The sequence below is a fragment of the Podarcis cretensis genome (assembly GCF_951804945.1).
Source record: "Podarcis cretensis genome assembly, chromosome: Z".
Classification (NCBI taxonomy): Eukaryota; Metazoa; Chordata; class Lepidosauria; order Squamata; family Lacertidae; genus Podarcis; species Podarcis cretensis.
This window is the reverse complement of record NC_137184.1, coordinates 14,738,863-14,756,851: the sequence shown is the minus strand read 5'-3', so window position 1 is coordinate 14,756,851 and position 17,989 is coordinate 14,738,863. Positions and strand designations below refer to the sequence as shown.

Sequence of the window (17,989 nt, the reverse complement as noted above, 5' to 3'; positions counted from 1 at the left end):
GATTATAGAAAATGTTTTGCTGAGGAAAAGGTAAGGGCGCCAAATGGAATTTTTTTTGGCGGGGGTGGGGGGGAATGTTAGAACAATTTCAAAGAGCTTAAGTTTGTTTTTTTAAAAAAATTTAAAAATCGCTTGCCTGGCTTTTGCTGAGTCCTTATATAATTATCCTTTTTCTGTGAAAACGCGCACACGCTAATATTTTTTTTTAAAAAAAACTTTCATCAGCACGCATAAAGGGAGACAATGATTCAGCTAATTGTGAACCTAAAATAAGCAGTTTTTAAAATGCACCCAACTTCACCCCCCCCCCCACACACACACTAGATCTCCCCCGCACGCACACACACCGCATTGCTAATAACCCTATTTAGAACTTCATCAGTGGCGTAATGATAGGAAACAGGGTGGAAATTGCCGGTTAACAGTTGGATCTGGGCTGTAATTAATTCAGTGTCTCTTTTAATCAAACCGAGGAGCGATCAAGTTTCCTTGGTGTGTGGCATGTGTGTGACATCACCCTAAAAGCTGGCCAGCCAATCAGGAGAGAGGCAGTGAGGCACGTGAACTTGGGTTCTTGGTTTAAAAAAAAAAAGTAGAGGAGGAGGAAGAAGGAGAAGAAGAATTCCAAACTAAACCCAGCAAGTTGAGAGGTGTGAGCGCTGATTAAAAAGGGAAGCACTTTCCGCGGGGCGGAGCTGAGCTGTCCTTGGTCCTGAAAGCAACGCGGCGTTCCTACTTCGCCTCCAACATCAGGGACTTTTGCAGGCAAGGCGGCTTCGGAAGGCGATCATGGGAGGCGGTGGCGCGGCCGTGGTCCTGACCCTCCAGTCTAGGCGCTTTCAAAGGTGCTGAAACGTCCTTCCAACCTGCCGTTTTTGGCGCGTTCGCCTTCTTGAGCAGAGACGGACCTCGAACAGAGATCGCCTGCGCTGTCCGCGGTCCTGAAACCTCCCTTTCCTTAGGCGCTGGTACGAAAAGGAGACCTCGCTCTTCATTCTGTAGTCCGTGCTTCTCGCTTGCCTCATTCACTGCTCTTTAAAAAAAGAAAATCTTGTTATGGACTCTTTAAAAGTTCATTGTTTGGTTAAGTCATTTCCTATAATTTAGGGCTGATGGATCTATGGTTAGCGGTGGCGATTGCGAATAGTTCAGATTAGGGATCTTTCTCCCTACAAGCAAAGTTTCACTTTCGCCACCCCTACTCTGGTTCCTGTCTTCCCTTCCCCTCTTTCTCTCCCTTGTCTCCTTCCCCTCATCTCTGCAGCTAGCTTGAGCAGGTTTCCAAGAGGGACAGCGCCTTGGATCGTAATAGGACCGGCGATTGTTGCTGCACTAACTTTGGATCCGAAGTCCCGCAGTTGCAAGGTCGCTCTCCTTCTTCTCGAGCCTAATCCGGACACCGGCTGGTCAATGTCACCCTGAAAGGCATGGAAGGTGCCAACGGATTTGGGATCGATTCTATCCTGTCCCACCGAGCCGGGAGCCCCGCCGTGCCCAAAGGGGAACCGCTCATGGGGGAAGGACGCTCCCCCTTGGAACTTAGTCCCCGCTCCGAAATCAGCAGCGGCTGCCCGTCGCCCCACTCTCCCGGGAGGGAGTGCTTGGAAGCAGTAGCCCAGAGACAAAGTGTGGCAGTGGGGCTGGAGTCTCACCTCCAAGCGGGGCAAATCTTGGCCCCTTCACAATCCAGAACAGTGACCTCCTCCTTCTTAATCAGGGACATCTTGGCCGATTGCAAGCCTTTGGCAGCCTGCGCCCCATATTCCAGCAGCAATGGACAGAGCGCGCAGGAGGCACCGGTTCGGATTCCCCCCAAATCCGGAGAGGACTTCCGGGAGAAGATGGACAAGAACAACAGCAGCAACTCCTCTTCGGACACAGAATACAAAGGTAAGGAGAGTTTCTCCTAACTCCATACCAGCGCCTGCTGATTTCTGAACGCGTAACACTCGCGCACACATACAAATAGAGTTTTCCCTTCCCGTTGGGGTATCTCCTAAGAACCAAAGCTGGTCGATCTAGCTCACCAGCGGCTTCCGGACAGCAAACCCGCGTGTTGCTAGTCCTCGGGATCTGGTATTCAGAGGTGCATGTGGACATGCAAGTTCTTCTTAACCCCACTACCCCTCTCTTTCTCTCTCGGAAGGTTCGAGGATGAAGGACAGGATAACATTCGGTTGGCCTGATTTGGGGTATTTCCTCTTGTTCTGTTTGTTTCTGTCGTCAGTTCAATCTGTAAAGTTCCGAATTCTGCTAAAAATATTATATTTGGAGGGAAGGAAGCTAATATGAGAACCTGGCGGAGATAAATACGAAACTTCTTTATTTGCGCATTTAACTCCGCATAACCCAACCACTTGCCTGTTTCGATTGTTATTTCCATCTTATTTGCGGCAGCGATCCTCCTCCATGCCTCCTCAGAACCAAAATCCATTGAGCTCAATTGGATATACTCTCAGGAAAGTGGGTATAAGGGTTGCAGCCCGAGTGTTTCTATAGTCACCAGGATATTCTGGTCTGCATTCTGATTTAAAGTTGATTCTACTCTGGAGAAAGGGCATTCCGACCCCACCCCATATAAACTGGATTTACTGAAATGAGATGGACGGGGTACCAATATTATCAAATTCGTTAAGTTGCGACACGAATGATTTTTGACACACAGATCAATACAAGTTGTCAGGGCAGATAAGAAAGAAGGCCAAACTTCAGTACAGAAGCTTCGCCTCTTCGCCTCTATCTGATTTCCTATCATTCGTAATCATCCCTTGAATGATCGGTGGTTCCCCTTGAGTCTGCTCCCCCTCCCCTAGAAAACTTTTCGACGAGAGAACGCGTAATAACGCAGTGGCGACCTTCAAGCTCCTCGTTCACTGGGCGGAGGAGGCTTTGAATGGCGCCAGTCCCGTTAAACAAATGACAACTTTTGAGAAAAATCTGCTAAGGGAAATAGCTCGAAATTAAATACATTGGTGTTTGCAGAGACGTCGAAAGCAAAAGCAGGTCTTCAGTTTAACAATTGGTGGGGGTGCTCGCCAGAGAATGACTTTCCTTCTGATAATAATTATTTTTACTTTCTTTGACAAATACGGCTTTTTCTAACCGCAAAAGCCACCCGGTCCAGGTCATTTCCTCCCGCCATTTGCCCCACCTCGCCATGAGAAGTAACACCCTCAAGAGATTTAATGCCTCATTCCTCTTCAGGTTTACTTGGAAGCAAACCCCCATGACGTCAATGAGTTCAATTTCCACTCCGTAAGACTTTAGTTCCGCGTGGTTACTCGCGTGTAAGTCCAACTGAAATCCAGGGCGGTGGAGAATAATTTACCAGTGAAACAGCCGTAAGATTGGACTGAGTTGGAGTTTAATGACAGCACAAACCTAACTACGCCAACTCAGAAGTAAGATCCTACTGAGTTGCGCGGGCGAGGGGGGGGTGGGGATTACTCTCAAGCATTGCGGTTTGGCTTGTCGCCTTAGACAGAAGTCACTGAAAGCAGGAAGAAAGCCTGTTCCGAGATATAGATATATATACAGAAATGCCGGATAGGAACCGAAACAAACATAGTTGCGTGGAACGGAAAAAGGCGCAGCTTTATTCTGGAGCAAATCTCACTGAAATCTAGGAGGCTTGATGCAGAGTAAACAACGCGGCCCAGGATGAAACTTCCAAACGGAAGCTCTTTTTTCCTCCAGGCCAGAATAGGATCTGCAACGAGCTAGACCTCTGCAGTTCCTGGTGGGTTTTATGTTTCCTTTGGAAGGAGAAACTGACAGAATGGAAAAGGTAAAGATCAGGTCGTTGGATCGAGGGAGGCCATCCCTTTCAACAGCGATTTTCCTGTAGCTCTGAATAGTGCGATTACTCCTGTGTTGCAAGTTAGTGGGGCTGGCTCCCAAGCATGGCTGCGATCCAGATACCCCTTTACCCTATTGAACTCAAGCGGACTCACTTCTGCGCGGACGCGGTCAAAACTTCCGACTTGCAGCCCCATCCGAAGCTGGTTTACTCGGAAGCAACTCCCGCACGCGAGGTTCAATGCGTAGCTTCCTTGCTCGTAAACATGCTCAGTAAATGCAGCTTTAATTTAAATAAAATAAAACCAATAACATTTTTTTAAAAAAAAATATAAAAAGTAAAATTCCATCTTCGGCCTGTTTATACGAAAGGCCCGGATCTTGGCCACGCGCTCCTCCTCCTTTTCCAATTTTGTGGGCACATCCAGGATTAACAGCTGGGCTTGTAGAAAAAGGCAGGTGGTATTCTGGACCCAGGCACGGTCCCCCACTGGGGAATTCCTGCCCTTAAGTCCAGGTCTTTTCTGTTTCCAACCCCCCCCCCCATCCCACCCCCATTAACCAATTAAAATTTCAGTTGCTAAGAAAGAGAGACGGAAATTCTTTTTAAAACCTTCTTCATTTTTTCCTCGCCCCGGCGGTAAATTGTGTTGGATTTCAGCCACAAACATATACCCCCCCCAAAAAAAAAGCATTTTACATCACCATTAAACATTTTTTTTGCTCTTTACTTGCTGTTTTTAAAGGCCGAGTTGCTACAGTGAGAGCCACATCAAGGATACATTTAGAAGCGTGGAACTATAACATTAAGAGGTGTCTCCTTCTTCACATTTATTTTACTTCTCCTTTTCTTCCTTTTCTCTTCCCCCTTTCCTCCACTTTCCCCTCCTTCTTTTCCCTCCTTCCTTTATCTCTGTCTTTATTTTCCCTTTCTTTCCCCCTTCTTTCTCCCTTTCTCCTCTCTCTCTCTCTCTCTCTCTCTCATTCCCTCCTTTTTCTCTCCCTCTTCCTCAGAGAAACTTCCCTGAACTTCAAACCCCTCTCTCCACTTTCTCAATCTCTCCCTTCTTCTCCCTTCTTCCCACCTCATCACAACTCCAGAATCAGGTTCTCTGCCAACAGCATCACCCTTAAAAACATAGGTTCTTCCTCCTAAGCTCACAGTTCTTTGCAGTTCTGACTGGCAGCGCCTCTCCAGGGTTTCAGACACGAGATAATTCGCAGCCCTCCATGGAGAGGTGCCAGGAATTGAGCGAGGCGGGTGCTTAACCGCTGAGCGACGGCCCTACCCTTAACGCCCCCACCTTCCCCTCAGGTACACAGCGCCAACTTTCTCTCTGTCCTAGTTAGTCTAAGCTGAACATCAAAGCCTAAAGAGGGGTCTATTTTGAGAGAGGGGGGAATGATTTCTTATTTAGCTTTTCAAATATCAAATTCATTTATTTGCCGCCCGCCCGCCCCCGCCCCCACAGTAAACATTCGGTAGAGGTCAGTGCCACTGATTCCAGGACACCCCCTTTATTTCTTATAAAGAGAGGAGGGGTGAGGAGAAGAAACAGACTTGTTTGCGCCTTCCATCCATCAATGAAAGAGCATCTCATGTTTAAGAGATATTCATGCCTATCTGGACTCGGTTTCTGGTTGAAGGGTTTCCCATATCCCTGGTGGCTCAATTAAGTGGATTATTGTCTTCCTACAGAGAGAAATCAACGCGCGTGGAGGCTGAGCTTTGTCGCTCCTAAACCCTGCCACAATGAAATTTACCATAAACCCCTGTAAAAAAGCTAATGCGGCCAATTTATATAAACCGGAGCCAGCTTCCCCCCACCCTATAGATAAACATAATCTCTTTAAGAACAGACATAAAGGGGGTGGGCGAGAGAAAGGGGGGAGGAACTGCATGCCGTAGCCATTTCTTTCAGAGTTACCAGCTTTCACCCTTTATTTTTGTTTTCCATCAATCCGAAATGCCCTTTTTATCGAAAGGGATATGTCTTGCACCATGGGGGGTGGGGGGAATCGGTTTCAATCCAGATTGAACAGGAGTGACTCCCGTGCGATCTGGGGGGAAAGTAAATCTGTGTTCAAGGGAAGGAAGGAGAGGGGGGCGCTAATGATTTCTGGCAATATCTAGTACCCCCTTCCAATGGCTCAGTGTGAAACCACTTTAAATTCGCTGTTGTTTAACGTAGAAAGAAAGGGATAATGGGGGGGGGTATCAGAGCTGAGGGGAGAAGGCAGAAGTTTGACCTCCCTTGCTACTTTTATTTGACAACTGCCCTTATTGGGTTCAGTTGCCCGTTCAAACACCAGGCTCCCTGCCTACTCCGAATATATACAAAATGTATTGTGAATCAATCAGAGAGATGGGCTGCCCTCCAATTGTGACCTAGCTCTACCGAACGCCTTCTTTTCGGGCAAGAAAGTTGAGGCAGTTTTCTTTTCCTTTATGTGCCTTGAGAGAGGGAGGGGGTTGCTGTTTGGGGTGGGGGGAAGGGGAAAGTCTGCACCTCTCAATATATATAAAATATCTGGAGAGAGAAAGGGGGGAAGGGAGTCGTTTGTTCTTTTTCCTTGGATAGATAGCGATCCTTTGTTTTTGTTTTTGTTTTTGTTTTGTTTTGGGATGGAAAGCCTCAGGAACGCCTACTTTGGGGTGGTCTTTAGCGGGCTGCTGTGGTTCGAATCCTCAGTCAGGCCTCTGTGGTAGGACTTGAGTCAAGCCTTCTTCGCAGGACGATGTGAGGATAAGTTGGGTACCACACGCAACTCTTCGGAGCGAGGGCGGGCTTCAAATGTGGTGATGACGGCGGCAATAATACATGGATTAATGCCAGTTTTATCCCAAAACTAACAACAACAACAACTGTAATACCATTTCTTTTGGAAGTTTCTCTAGGAATTTGAGGAAGCTGATCAGCCCCGATTTCTTTCAGAGTTAATCCCTGAAGCAACAAAATCTGGGTGCTGTCATAATTATCCACATTTAAAACCGCGATCCGACATCACTTACCTGGGCGTCAGCTCCATTGAACTCAGTGGGTTTACTTCTGAGTAAACCCAGGTAGGGTGGCATAGCTTTCTGTTCAGGGATGGAAACTTTATTGTCAGCGGAGGTGAGAAAGTCTGGGGAGGGGGCGCGGAACCCAATCAATAAAACCATGGAGGAAAATAAGGATTTTGTGGGGGAAACGGGGAAATTTGAATTTTAAGAAAAGTCAGAGACCCAAAGCACACTGATAGAGGCATAAATCCCTTAGAACTCGCTGGGACATTTCTCAAGCAACTAAAATGACGCACGTTTAGGCTGCAGTCTTCTACCCATTTACCTGGGAGGAACTCTCCTGGAATTCAGTGAGGGTTATTTCTTCTGACAAGGCATTTTAGGGGTGCAGTAAATATTGGGGAGGGGGTTTAGGCTGCGTCCTATCCTGGCGTTTACTTCGAGATAAGCTTGACAGATTTCGGTGGGATTTGCTCCCAAATAAACGTGCACAGAATCGGGGCCGTACAGCACGTGCTTCGCTCTGGTTTGAAATCAGTGGGAGGCGGGCAGTGTGTTCACCGGGAAGAAAGCACCATTGACTTCACTGAGACTTACTCCCGGGTAGAAGTGCATAACCTGGCTGGCGCCCTTGAAAGTGCTCAGTTTTGTCCGCATTGCGTCTTCAGAAGGACAACGCGGGTACCCTCAAACCAAGATTAAAATGTCAATTTTAAAATTCAATTCAATTTGACTTGTTTGGTTTATTCCTCTGCTTTTAACCCCGCAAAAGGAAGACTCGTTTGCCTCAGATACCGAAATTTCTCTGGATTGTATGCAAAGGTAGTGCTGCTCAGAGTTGACCTATTGAAAATAATTAGTTTAAATGGGTCTACTCTGAGTAGAATTTAGCTGGCTGAAACCCAAAGGCTTTGTTGAATCTGTATGGATTTAGGGTGGTGTGTTACTTACTTTAGCATTCATTAATTCAGATTATCCCTAATTCCAGTTGCAAAAACCTCGGATTTATTTCCATTGTAGAGAACAAAATCAGAGCTGTCTCCAATTAGTTTTTACTCTGAGTAGCCTCACCGAAATCAAAGGATCTAGTCACTCTCATTAATTTCAATGGGTCCCGCCTGAGTACTGTAATGGGTAACATTGACTACAGATCACAGTTAAAACGAATTAAAGTACTGTACCTGTAGTTTAAACCAGAGTGCAAATCCGGCATCCCATAATTTTTGACACTCTTTGTTAGGAATAAGATATTTTCTAAAATTTCCAGGTTCGTTTCGTATAGCCCGACCCTAGGCATGTTTTACAACTCCCATTGGGTTGAGTGGCGTTTCCTTGCCTATCGTCTTCCCTGTTACTTGTGAGTAAATTGTACGGATCGTGTTGAAACTCCATCTCAAGCCCATATGTTTATTTCTGTTTATCTAGTTGACTGGACTTCTTTAAAAAAAAAAATCCGTTTGCCCGAAGGATGCAATCTATATTTTGTGAAAAAAACTAACTTCAGTAGTAGTTTCCTGGCATTTCTGATGCGCATCTCGATCCTACCCGTGTTTACCTGGAAGTAACAGTGCAATCTATTCCAGAATGACACAATGAACACCGAGTTTATTTTATTTAAGCGGGGGTGGTGATAGTTTGTATGAATGTCTTCCCAGGCTGGATCTTTCCTTTAAGATCAATATTTATATATTATTCAGTGAAGAACATTTTGGGCAGCACCTAAAGTTAAGCTGTGACATCCCCTTAATTTCAGGGTTTGCACTAAAAGGCTTGGGGACTAGAAATATGTTTGAATAAATAAGTAATTTTAAGGGGAAATGTTTCAAGGGCTTGCTTAACTCAGGCTGAACTGGATCGCTGACGCCGACGACTGTGAACCCAGCCCTGAGGTCGATATGATATTGGGCGGGCTATAAATAATTTTAATAATAAAATAAATAATGTGTACGCATGCATATAGATATTTGTGTGTGTGGTTAAATTTACTGTCCTCTTGGTATATATTGATACCGGTATATCTCTCCCTCCTCAGTATCTCAGGTCGAGGGTATCTCAAAATTAAGTGACTAGTTCTCATGAAAATCAAGTACCTTCGGTTTAGAATACAGTTACGCTGTTCCTAATTGGGCTCACGAACGGACTTCTTTGACTTATCAATGGGCCTTACTTCTGAGTAAACATACCTAAAAGAAGGATCTTAAGGCTGCAACCTTATCCACTTTTCACTGACGAGGAAGCCCCATAGAAAGCTATGGAAGTTACCTCCGAGTAAACAGGCATAGGGATATCATAGAAAGGGGCGCGGACCTGCGCAAGAGAAACGAGCAGCGGCCCGCGCCCCTTGCCGAGGCGTCTCGTCTTGGTCTCTTCACTTGTTTTCCCTCCCGCGTTTGATAAGGGGACTTTCCCTTCTAATCTGTCTGCACTGATTGTGGCAACGCCTTTTCTCTTCCGCCCCCCTTCCCCCCGCTCAGTGAAAGAAGAAGGGGACAGAGAGATCTCCAGTTCCAGAGAGAGCCCCCCAGTGAGGCTGAAAAAGCCGCGCAAGGCCCGCACAGCCTTCACGGATCACCAGCTGGCCCAACTGGAGCGGAGTTTCGAGCGGCAGAAATACTTGAGCGTGCAGGACAGAATGGAGCTGGCTGCGTCCCTCAACCTCACAGACACCCAAGTAAAGACCTGGTACCAGAACAGAAGGTAAAAAGAGAGCAGGGGAGAGAGCGGGGGTGGGTGGGTGGCAAGGCAAGGCAAGGAGGAGAAGGAGGCGGGGCATCTTTCACCTCCCTTACTTCGGATTAGTTACCCTGGGAAAGTGTATTGTTCCTCCCACTCTGGTTTTCGAAGACCGCAGTTCTATGCAAGTTTATGCTCGAAAATTAAATCCTGTCGCTTGCAGGAAAGTTTGTTTTGGATGACATCCTAAATCTTTGGGTGAAGGTTGGGGGGAGAGCCTACTTCAGGGGTTGCAAAAAGCAAAGGAAAGGGTGTGGTTACTCTTAATAATAATAATAATAATAATAATAATAATAAATGTCATCCTTTACTTTAAACTTCTTTGGCAAAATGTTGTGCCTCCCCAACGTTGGACGGGAAAAATCAAATCCACAAACTCGAGCTGTTACGAAAGTAATTAACACAGAGAGAAAAAAATTATGTTTCTGCTTCAGTTTAGTTGAAGGAATCTAGTTTTGAAAGATGCATGTATATATATATATTTAACGCATTTGGGTGAGTTAACCCCACCCCCCTTGTACTCCAACTCTAACTCCCATCATCTCTGTCCATTGACCGTGATGGCTGGCGCTGATGGGAATCAGAGTCCAACTGCATCTAAAGGACCAGGTTCCCCTCCCCTGACCTAATAAAATATTATTTTTAATATAGTTAGCTTCAATGCCGCAGTGACACTTGCAACACTTTTAAGTTACACAGAGCTCTTCCAAGGTACCACAGTAAAGGCGTGCAAGGTTTTTTGGTTACACAAGACTCTTGGTCAGATTATTAGGCGAAAGTATTTGAATGCCCAAAGAGTTGGTTTACTAATTTTCTTAAAGGTCTTCTTAAATAAATAAATAAATAAATAAAATAAAGGAAAAGGGTTCTAGGTGTCCTGGAAGAGATTCAGATATACAAACATTTTAAAAGCGCTATATGAATGGTAAGTTTGATGATCAGCTGTATTTCAAGCGAAATATTAGTTGCGTGCGTGCATGGACAGAGCAAAGTTGGCTACAAGTCTTTTTCGGAGCGCGGGGGGTGATCTAGGAACGTAAAGGGGGTCTTTCCCCACGTTTGTGCAAAGGTAAACCAGCCTGTACGTTCCAAGGGCATGTAAAATACTTCACGCTTACATTTTAGTGTGGCGTCGCTTACTTTGTATTTTAATTAAAATCCTTGAGGGCAACGATCTCCATCTCTCTCTCCCCCCGGGGGGACAGAGGGCTGTTTAACCCTTTCCTCCTCCTCAACATTCTAGATCAAACTCCCAGAAGGGCGAACGGGAAGGAACCGGGGAGGGTGAAATTAGCAGAGCTACCTATATCCTGTTTTGTCTAGTAACCAGGTAAACCACAAACACCCACAGATCTGAAACTGCTGGGCCCCGATGCAAAACGCGCTTTTCCTGATATCTACCTGTGCAGCCCTGACACGTTCAAAGAAAGTTTGTCAATATCTGGGTCTCCTGATTGTGTTGGTTGCTTTAAAAGACCAAACACGCGTCCTCGATCTCTTCGTTCGCCCGCGCACAGACACCAGCACGCACAGTCCCCGGATTATTTTGCCTTCGCTGACTTGCACCTGAACGTGTGAATGGTTTCTGCCAACTCTAATGGAGTCGGAGGTGATTCTGAGGTCCCCTCATGGTTTTGGATCCTCATTGGCTGGCCGAATGCTGCAGCGATGACCATGCATATTGGTAACTTTGGGTGTCTAAAGTTTGACACAAAATCTTCACTTTTGCTCAGAACTTGAACGGTCATGACTCCCGTAGGCCCGTCACTGTCAGTGGGTCTACTCTGAGTAAAGGTTAGTGGAATACAACGCAAAAAGTCGTTCCACACATTACTTTCCAGCAACCCCGAGTTTGGGCAAGGAACAGCAGCCAGTTCTGTGTTTCTGCATGGTAATTCGCCCCCCCCCCAAAAAAAACCCCACCCCATACAGCTCTGCTTCAGTCATATATCATATATCACATTGGCTACTTGTCCTGGGATGATGGGAGTTGGAGTCCAGCAACGTCTGGAGAACCAAAGCTTCCCTATAAAGGTAAAGGTAAAGGTACCCCTGCCCGTACGGGCCAGTCTTGACAGACTCTGGGGTTGTGCGCCCATCTCACTTAAGAGGCCAGGGGCCAGCGCTGTCCGGAGACACTTCCGGGTCACGTGGCCAGCGTGACATCGTTGCTCTGGCGAGCCAGAGCAGCACACGGAAACGCCGTTTACCTTCCCGCTGGTAAGCGGTCCCTATTTATCTACTTGCACCCGGAGGTGCTTTCGAACTGCTAGGTTGGCAGGCGCTGGGACCGAGCAGCGGGAGCGCACCCCGCCGCAGGGATTCGAACCGCCGACCTTTCGATCGGCAAGTCCTAGGCGCTGAGGCTTTAACCCACAGCGCCACCTGCGTCCCAAGCTTCCCTATACTTGCCCCTTAAAACATAACGCCTCTCTCTCCCCACAGTTTGGGTGTTTGTAAACAGTCAGGATCCGATCCCGAAAATAAATGTAAAATTCATTCACAGGCGCAAGCAAATCATCCCACGCTTTAGTCCCATCTCTTTCCCTAGCCGGCACCAACTTGCGTGTTATTAAATCCAGACGTGCTGAAATGAAATAGCGCCTGGTTTCAAAATGAGCGAGATTTCCCCATTTGGAAATTAGCACTTTAACAACTGGCTCAGATTGTTGCCAAGCGCACCTTTTGCTAGCCAGAGGTTCAAACCAGCACTTAGCAAATTTGAAGGTGCGTTCCTCTTATTATTATGTAGATTTTTAAAAAAGAGTTAATTGCATTCTTTGGTTAGAACTGTCCTTTTCTTTGCACATATCGGAGGCTATATTTCAGCTGTACCACGTTCTGATTTTGGGGGACATAAACACAACTTGTTTATTGATTTGTTTGCAGGGAGATTAGACGAGGTCGCCTGTTTTTAATGAACATTAATTCTGATTTGTTTGCACGGCGGTGAGACGACGTTGCGCCAAAGCAAGTCTCATTCACACGATTTTCAGCTCACTTCCCCTACTTTCCTCATCCCAAAAAGTCATACATTTCGCGGGAAGTGGTTCAGCTATAATTGTGTGCCTGACTTGAACTGGCTAGTAGGTAGCTGAATTTCCACCTGAAAATAGCTACAACCTCTCTCTCCTCATACGAACGTCCTCACCGTTCATCTTAAATACCTTTCCTTCCCATTCCTCAACGCTGAGCTCCTTTGCAGGAATATTCATTCTGCAGGGAGTGTGAGAACACCCATACAGGGTTGCTAACTTTTCTTTATTAGAGCTGCTCTCGTGCTTTTCAGGACCCAGCCGGAGGAAGCTTTTTCCACCAGCCATCACCCTTCCAGGGAAAGGTATACGTACCTAAGTTGTGTTTGGGAGTTAGCTTGATGCCAAAGGGCAGAGGAGCAGGGGTGTCCGAGAAAAGGTGGCAACTCCTTACATGGAATCATGGGCACGCAGTGCGAGGCTAGATATGGTTTACTCAGAAGGAAGTCTCATTTTGTTCCAGTTTTAATTTGAGTCAATGGGCTGTTTCAGCTTCGGTCATACCCGGAGCAGACCCATTGAAATTAATGACCAACTTAGGTCCATTAATTTAAGTGGGTCCACCTTGAGTATAACTCAGCAGGATACTATCCAATATTTTCAGGAATACTGCTGAATGCAGAAGCAATTTATAAAAGAGGAATGGCAGGCGAGGGCGCCTCTGAGCATGTAAGATGTGCTCTTCTCGAAGGTAAGAGAACACCCACATCTGCTTCAGGAATAAAGTCGTTTAAATCAAAGTATATCAGTCAAAGAACACTTAAATCAAGGTCAAACTTAAATTTTCACTGTTCACAATGGATATCTGACTCCGTCGAGTTTCCTCTTCCAATAGGACTTCTTAACACGCTCGGAAACTAAGTCTAAAAATTAGAGATTGATAAAGTAAGAGATTTTAGGCAGTGGCAGGCGAGAAAAGCACTGCATTGTTATAGCGCTTGGCTTCCACCAAACGAATACTGGGAACTATAGTTTACCCCGCCACGGTGCTACACTTCCTAGCACAATTAACAATCAGCAGTTCCCAGTTTCTTTAAACGTATGGTATGCAGGCAGTCAGAAAAAGAGACCTTCTGGCGGATTTGCGGGGCAGTTCCAACTCGGTTTATTAAAAAATAAGTCCCATTGAGTTCCATGTGAAAACGGGCATATGGCTGCAGCCAACGCTGCGGTTCTTTTTATTGAGGTCGCCTTCTCGCTAACCAAGACTGGAGAACACGGATTCCCAGTCCAGTATTAACCGCACGGCAAACCATAAATGGAACTCCAACAAAAGGAAATAAAGGCCTTTATAGAAAGCGTGTAGAATGCTGCGATATGGAAAAGGAAATGTCCGTTGACATGTGCACATGCATCACTCGATGAGCAGATAGCAAGTTAAACGTGTGAACGGTCTCTCCACGGGAGCTGACACGGGAGTTAAATCTCATTGGCAAACAACGAGGCTTCTTTCCGAGTAAGCCTGCCTAGGAGCACAATTGCCTCCCTTCCTCAAAAATGCCCCTTTTCCTGAGAGACCTGTGGCTTTAACCCTTTAGTCTTCAACCCCTATGAAAAGAAACTAGTTTACACATAATTTGCATTTACCAATATTTCTCTCTTAACCGGCTCGGGCCTTTCCCCAGTGGCTAAATGCTGACTGTAAGCTCTTGAGGGGCGAGACCTGTTACATTTCTTTGTGACTCTCAGAGGAGGGGTGTGGGATATACACTGATGGTGCTATATAAATAAATAATCATTATTATTTAAATTATTTATTGCCCACTTTCCTCCCTAACCTCTTCATTAAAAAATCCCAATAATGGGATATCTACTCCTTTTCAGAGTAGACCCTGTTGAAATGGCTGTAGCTAAATTAGTCAAGTCCATCAATTTAAATAGACCTGCAGTTGTTTAGAAGGCATAATAATAATAATAATAATAATAATAATGTATCCATTGCTAGTCCCACTCAGAGTAGATCCACAAAAAATAATGGACATGACTAATTTAAATCCAATAATTTCACTGTGCGTGCTCTGAGTAGAACCCAGCAATAATAGTTACTATTATTTTTATTGTTATTTGGCATATGGAGAAAAGAAGAAGTTGAATACTCAGCCTCGTGCACGTACCCATTTCCCACATTACAGACAGGTCTCAAGACTCAACACGTGTGTTTTTCTCAATCCTCCACCAGTTTCTGTTTCTGGTTTTTTTAAGATTCGATTTTGTTATATGAAGCCTGTTTTTGTAAATAAATCTCTTCCCACCAATCGCAATTATTTAATGCCCGCTGTTTACCTCCCACCCACCCCCAGTCTTCCCATCCCCGCATTTCCCCTAGAAGCAGAAACTATTTCACAGCCGAGACTAGTCGTTTAATTCGGGAGGGCAGAGAAAATAAGAGCGACGCGAGTGGGTGGGTGAGAGAGCAAAACTCTCCCGGTTGTTTTTTTTTTTTTTTTAAGCTAAACACACACAACATTGCACATAACACACTGGCCCATTAATAATAAATACCAATTACTGCTTTGGGCATCAATAATTAAGAGCAGTTACAGTAATTACACAATTATTATGATGATGAATAATTTACTCAGGAAAATAGGTCTGAAAGCGCTTCTTCCGCAGCAAAACGGCGAGAGAAAGGGATTGTGGAGGCGGCTTTTGATGTGAGGCGGCGGCTCCCGAGCTCCTAGTCATCGTCCGGCCTGCGCTCGGCGCAGCCCCATTTAGTAAAAGAATAAGAGTTTTCCCATTTTGGCACCGCCGCATCTCAATGCGTGGGATACACAGACAGGGCAACAGATACTCCGGAAGATACCGGTCAGTTTCACCATTGGGTTGCAACTCTGGTCCATTTCATCTATCGTTTTGTGAGCGTTCCAGCCCCTCTATAAGCGACGAACACAAGCGATTTATTTGTTCCGCTCCCCACCCCCTTTCCTCTCAGACGCACAGATTTCTCTGTGTCTCGTTCACACGATTTCCTGCTTCTTTGCTTTTTCTGCGCCACCTCCCCCCCCTCATTGATCGGAGTTCCGTTTTTCTTTTTCTTTTGCAACTGACAATAATAGCGCATTGGCGATGGATTTATACCGGGCCATCTGAAGGTCACGACTTCATTAGTTGTTCCACGGTTGTTTTCCCAGTGCCATTGCGTCACAGTTGTGCTGGAGAGGCACTCTTGCCATATAGCACTGCAAAAGCAGAACCGAAACGAAACAAAATAAAGCAGAGTATTTGTGGTATGAAGAAAGTCAAAGGATTTCACCCGGAAGCTACATGCATAGACGGGAAACAAATCAGTATGTCCACCCCCAAACTTTTGTAGGTACAAGCGGTATTGAAAGCTCAGTTGTGCATAACCACCCTGATGAGGGAACTCATTTGTGCTCATGAGCACAAATAATTGTGTATGCACAATAAAGAAGATGTCCAAATGGTCCTTCTCTCACATACAAAAGTTGTTGTTGTTGTTGTTGTTGTTGTTGTTGTTGTTGTTTATTATCCACCCTTCACCCTAAGGTCCCAGAGTGGATAACAGCATAAAAACACAATACTAAAACCAGTTTAGAACAACCTACAATCACATAAATAAGTTAGGTCCTAAAAATATGCACCTCAAGTGTCAAAATCTGGGGTGAAGGGGTACGCCTTCAGCATTCACAGGGGAGTTACACAGGTTGGGGGTCACCACAAAGAAGGCCCTCTCCTGGACTGCCACCTTCCTGCCCCCAGCCTCTGAGGGCAGAGGAACTAACAAAAGGGCTCCCCCTGCCCATCTCAGCCCTTAGAGGGTCTCTAGGGAAGGAGGCAGACTTCCAGATATTTGGTACCTGAAACATTTAGGACTGTGAGCACCTTGAATTGGGCCCGGAAATGAGCAGCAACCAGTTTAGCTGTTTTAAAACAGGAGTTATGTGATGTCTAAATGGAACCACAGCCGTAATCTGGCTGTTGCATTTTGGACGCAGTGAAGTTTCCAAGTTGTTTTCAAGGGCAGCCCCACATAGCGCACGTTGCAATAATCCAGTCTAGAAGTTACCAGAGCATGGCATACAGTGGCCAAATCATTTCTGTTCAAAAGGGGTCGTAGCTGGCAATGTGTGTGTGATTCACACATACACATTTCTCTTTGTTGTTTAGTATGCCTCTGAAAACTGGTTGATGATTCGCAACTGAAGAGTGCTGCTTTCGCACTCAGGTCCTGCTTGTGGGCTTCCCGTGGGAGCATCTGGCTGGCCACTGTGAGAACAGGATGCTGGACTGGATGGGCCATGGCCCTGATCCAGCAGGCAGGCTCTTCTTACGTTCTTACATTATCAGAGCCAAGCTTAATGTAGTGGCAAGACTGCAGATTTAGATTTCTTTCTTCTCTCGGTGGTGTAGTGGTTACAGAGTGTCAGAGTAGGACCAAGGGGTCCAGGGTTCAAATTCTCCAGTCATGGAGTTCACTGGATGGCTTTGGACCGGTCACCAACCCTCAGTCTAACCCATGCGTAGGTAACCTAAGGCCGGGGGGCTGGATCTGGCCCAATCGCCTTCTAAATCTGGTCCGCTGATGGTCCAGGAATCAGCGTGTTTTTACATGAGTAGAATGCATCCTTTTATTTAAAATGCATCTCTGGGTTATTTGTGGGGCCTGCCTAGTGTTTTTACATGAGTAGAATGTGTGCTTTTATTTAAAATGCATCTCTGGGTTATTTGTGGGGCATAGGAATTCGTTCATTTATTTTTTAAAAAAATCTAGTCCAGCCCCCTACAAGGTCTGAGGGACAGTGGATTGGCCCCTGCTGAAAACGTTTTCTGACCAACCTATATCATGCAGTTGTTGTGAGGCTGTGGAGGAGGAGAATCATGTGCGCACATACCCCCCAAGCATCTTTGGGGATAAGGTGGGATAGAAACGCAATAAAGATATCGTGCCAACCTATCCATGCAGGAAGCAAAACAAACGAATAACAGAAAGTCAATCACAGGCTCCACCCATTAGGTATTTATCCAGAACTTGTGCAGATTTCCTCAGAACTAAACCCCATTAAGTCCAACAGGAGTTAGCTGCAATTCTAAACCCACTTACCTGTATGCTTGACTGAATTCAATTGGACTTAGTTCTGAGTATAAAACATTAGGGTTGCTGTGTTAGAATGTAGTGTGCTGCTTTTTTGTTGAGTTAGGCCCTTGGTCTACACTGACTGGCAATGGCTCTCTAGGCCTTCAGACAGGAACTCTGTCCCAGCCCTACCTGGAGATGTTGTGAATTGAACCTGTGACTTTCTGCATGCAGGGCAGGTGCTCAGCCACTGAGCTACCGCCTTCGTACAAGTGTGGAATGCCTACAATTTGTAACCCTAGTTTGTTCTCCTTGTGTGTTCTTTCGATTCATCACTCTGCTTCTCCAATGTGGTTCTGCTGTGCAGCAAAGGTGCATATA

At 45.8% G+C, this 17,989-nt stretch overlaps 1 protein-coding gene across 3 annotated transcripts in view; it reads left to right on the top strand.

Annotated features, from left to right (window-relative positions):
• The first annotated feature begins 635 nt into the window (after nt 1-635).
• The window catches only part of BARHL1 (BarH like homeobox 1), a 37,728-nt gene continuing 20,374 nt past the window's right edge, over nt 636-17,989 (top strand). For all 3 annotated transcript variants that reach the window (XM_079961467.1, XM_079961469.1, XM_079961468.1), the window contains exons 1-2: nt 636-1,890; nt 9,277-9,499. In XM_079961467.1, coding sequence (XP_079817593.1) covers nt 1,428-1,890; nt 9,277-9,499 — 686 coding nt within the window. In that variant the 5' untranslated portion in view covers nt 636-1,427. The remainder of the gene's footprint in view (nt 1,891-9,276; nt 9,500-17,989) is intronic.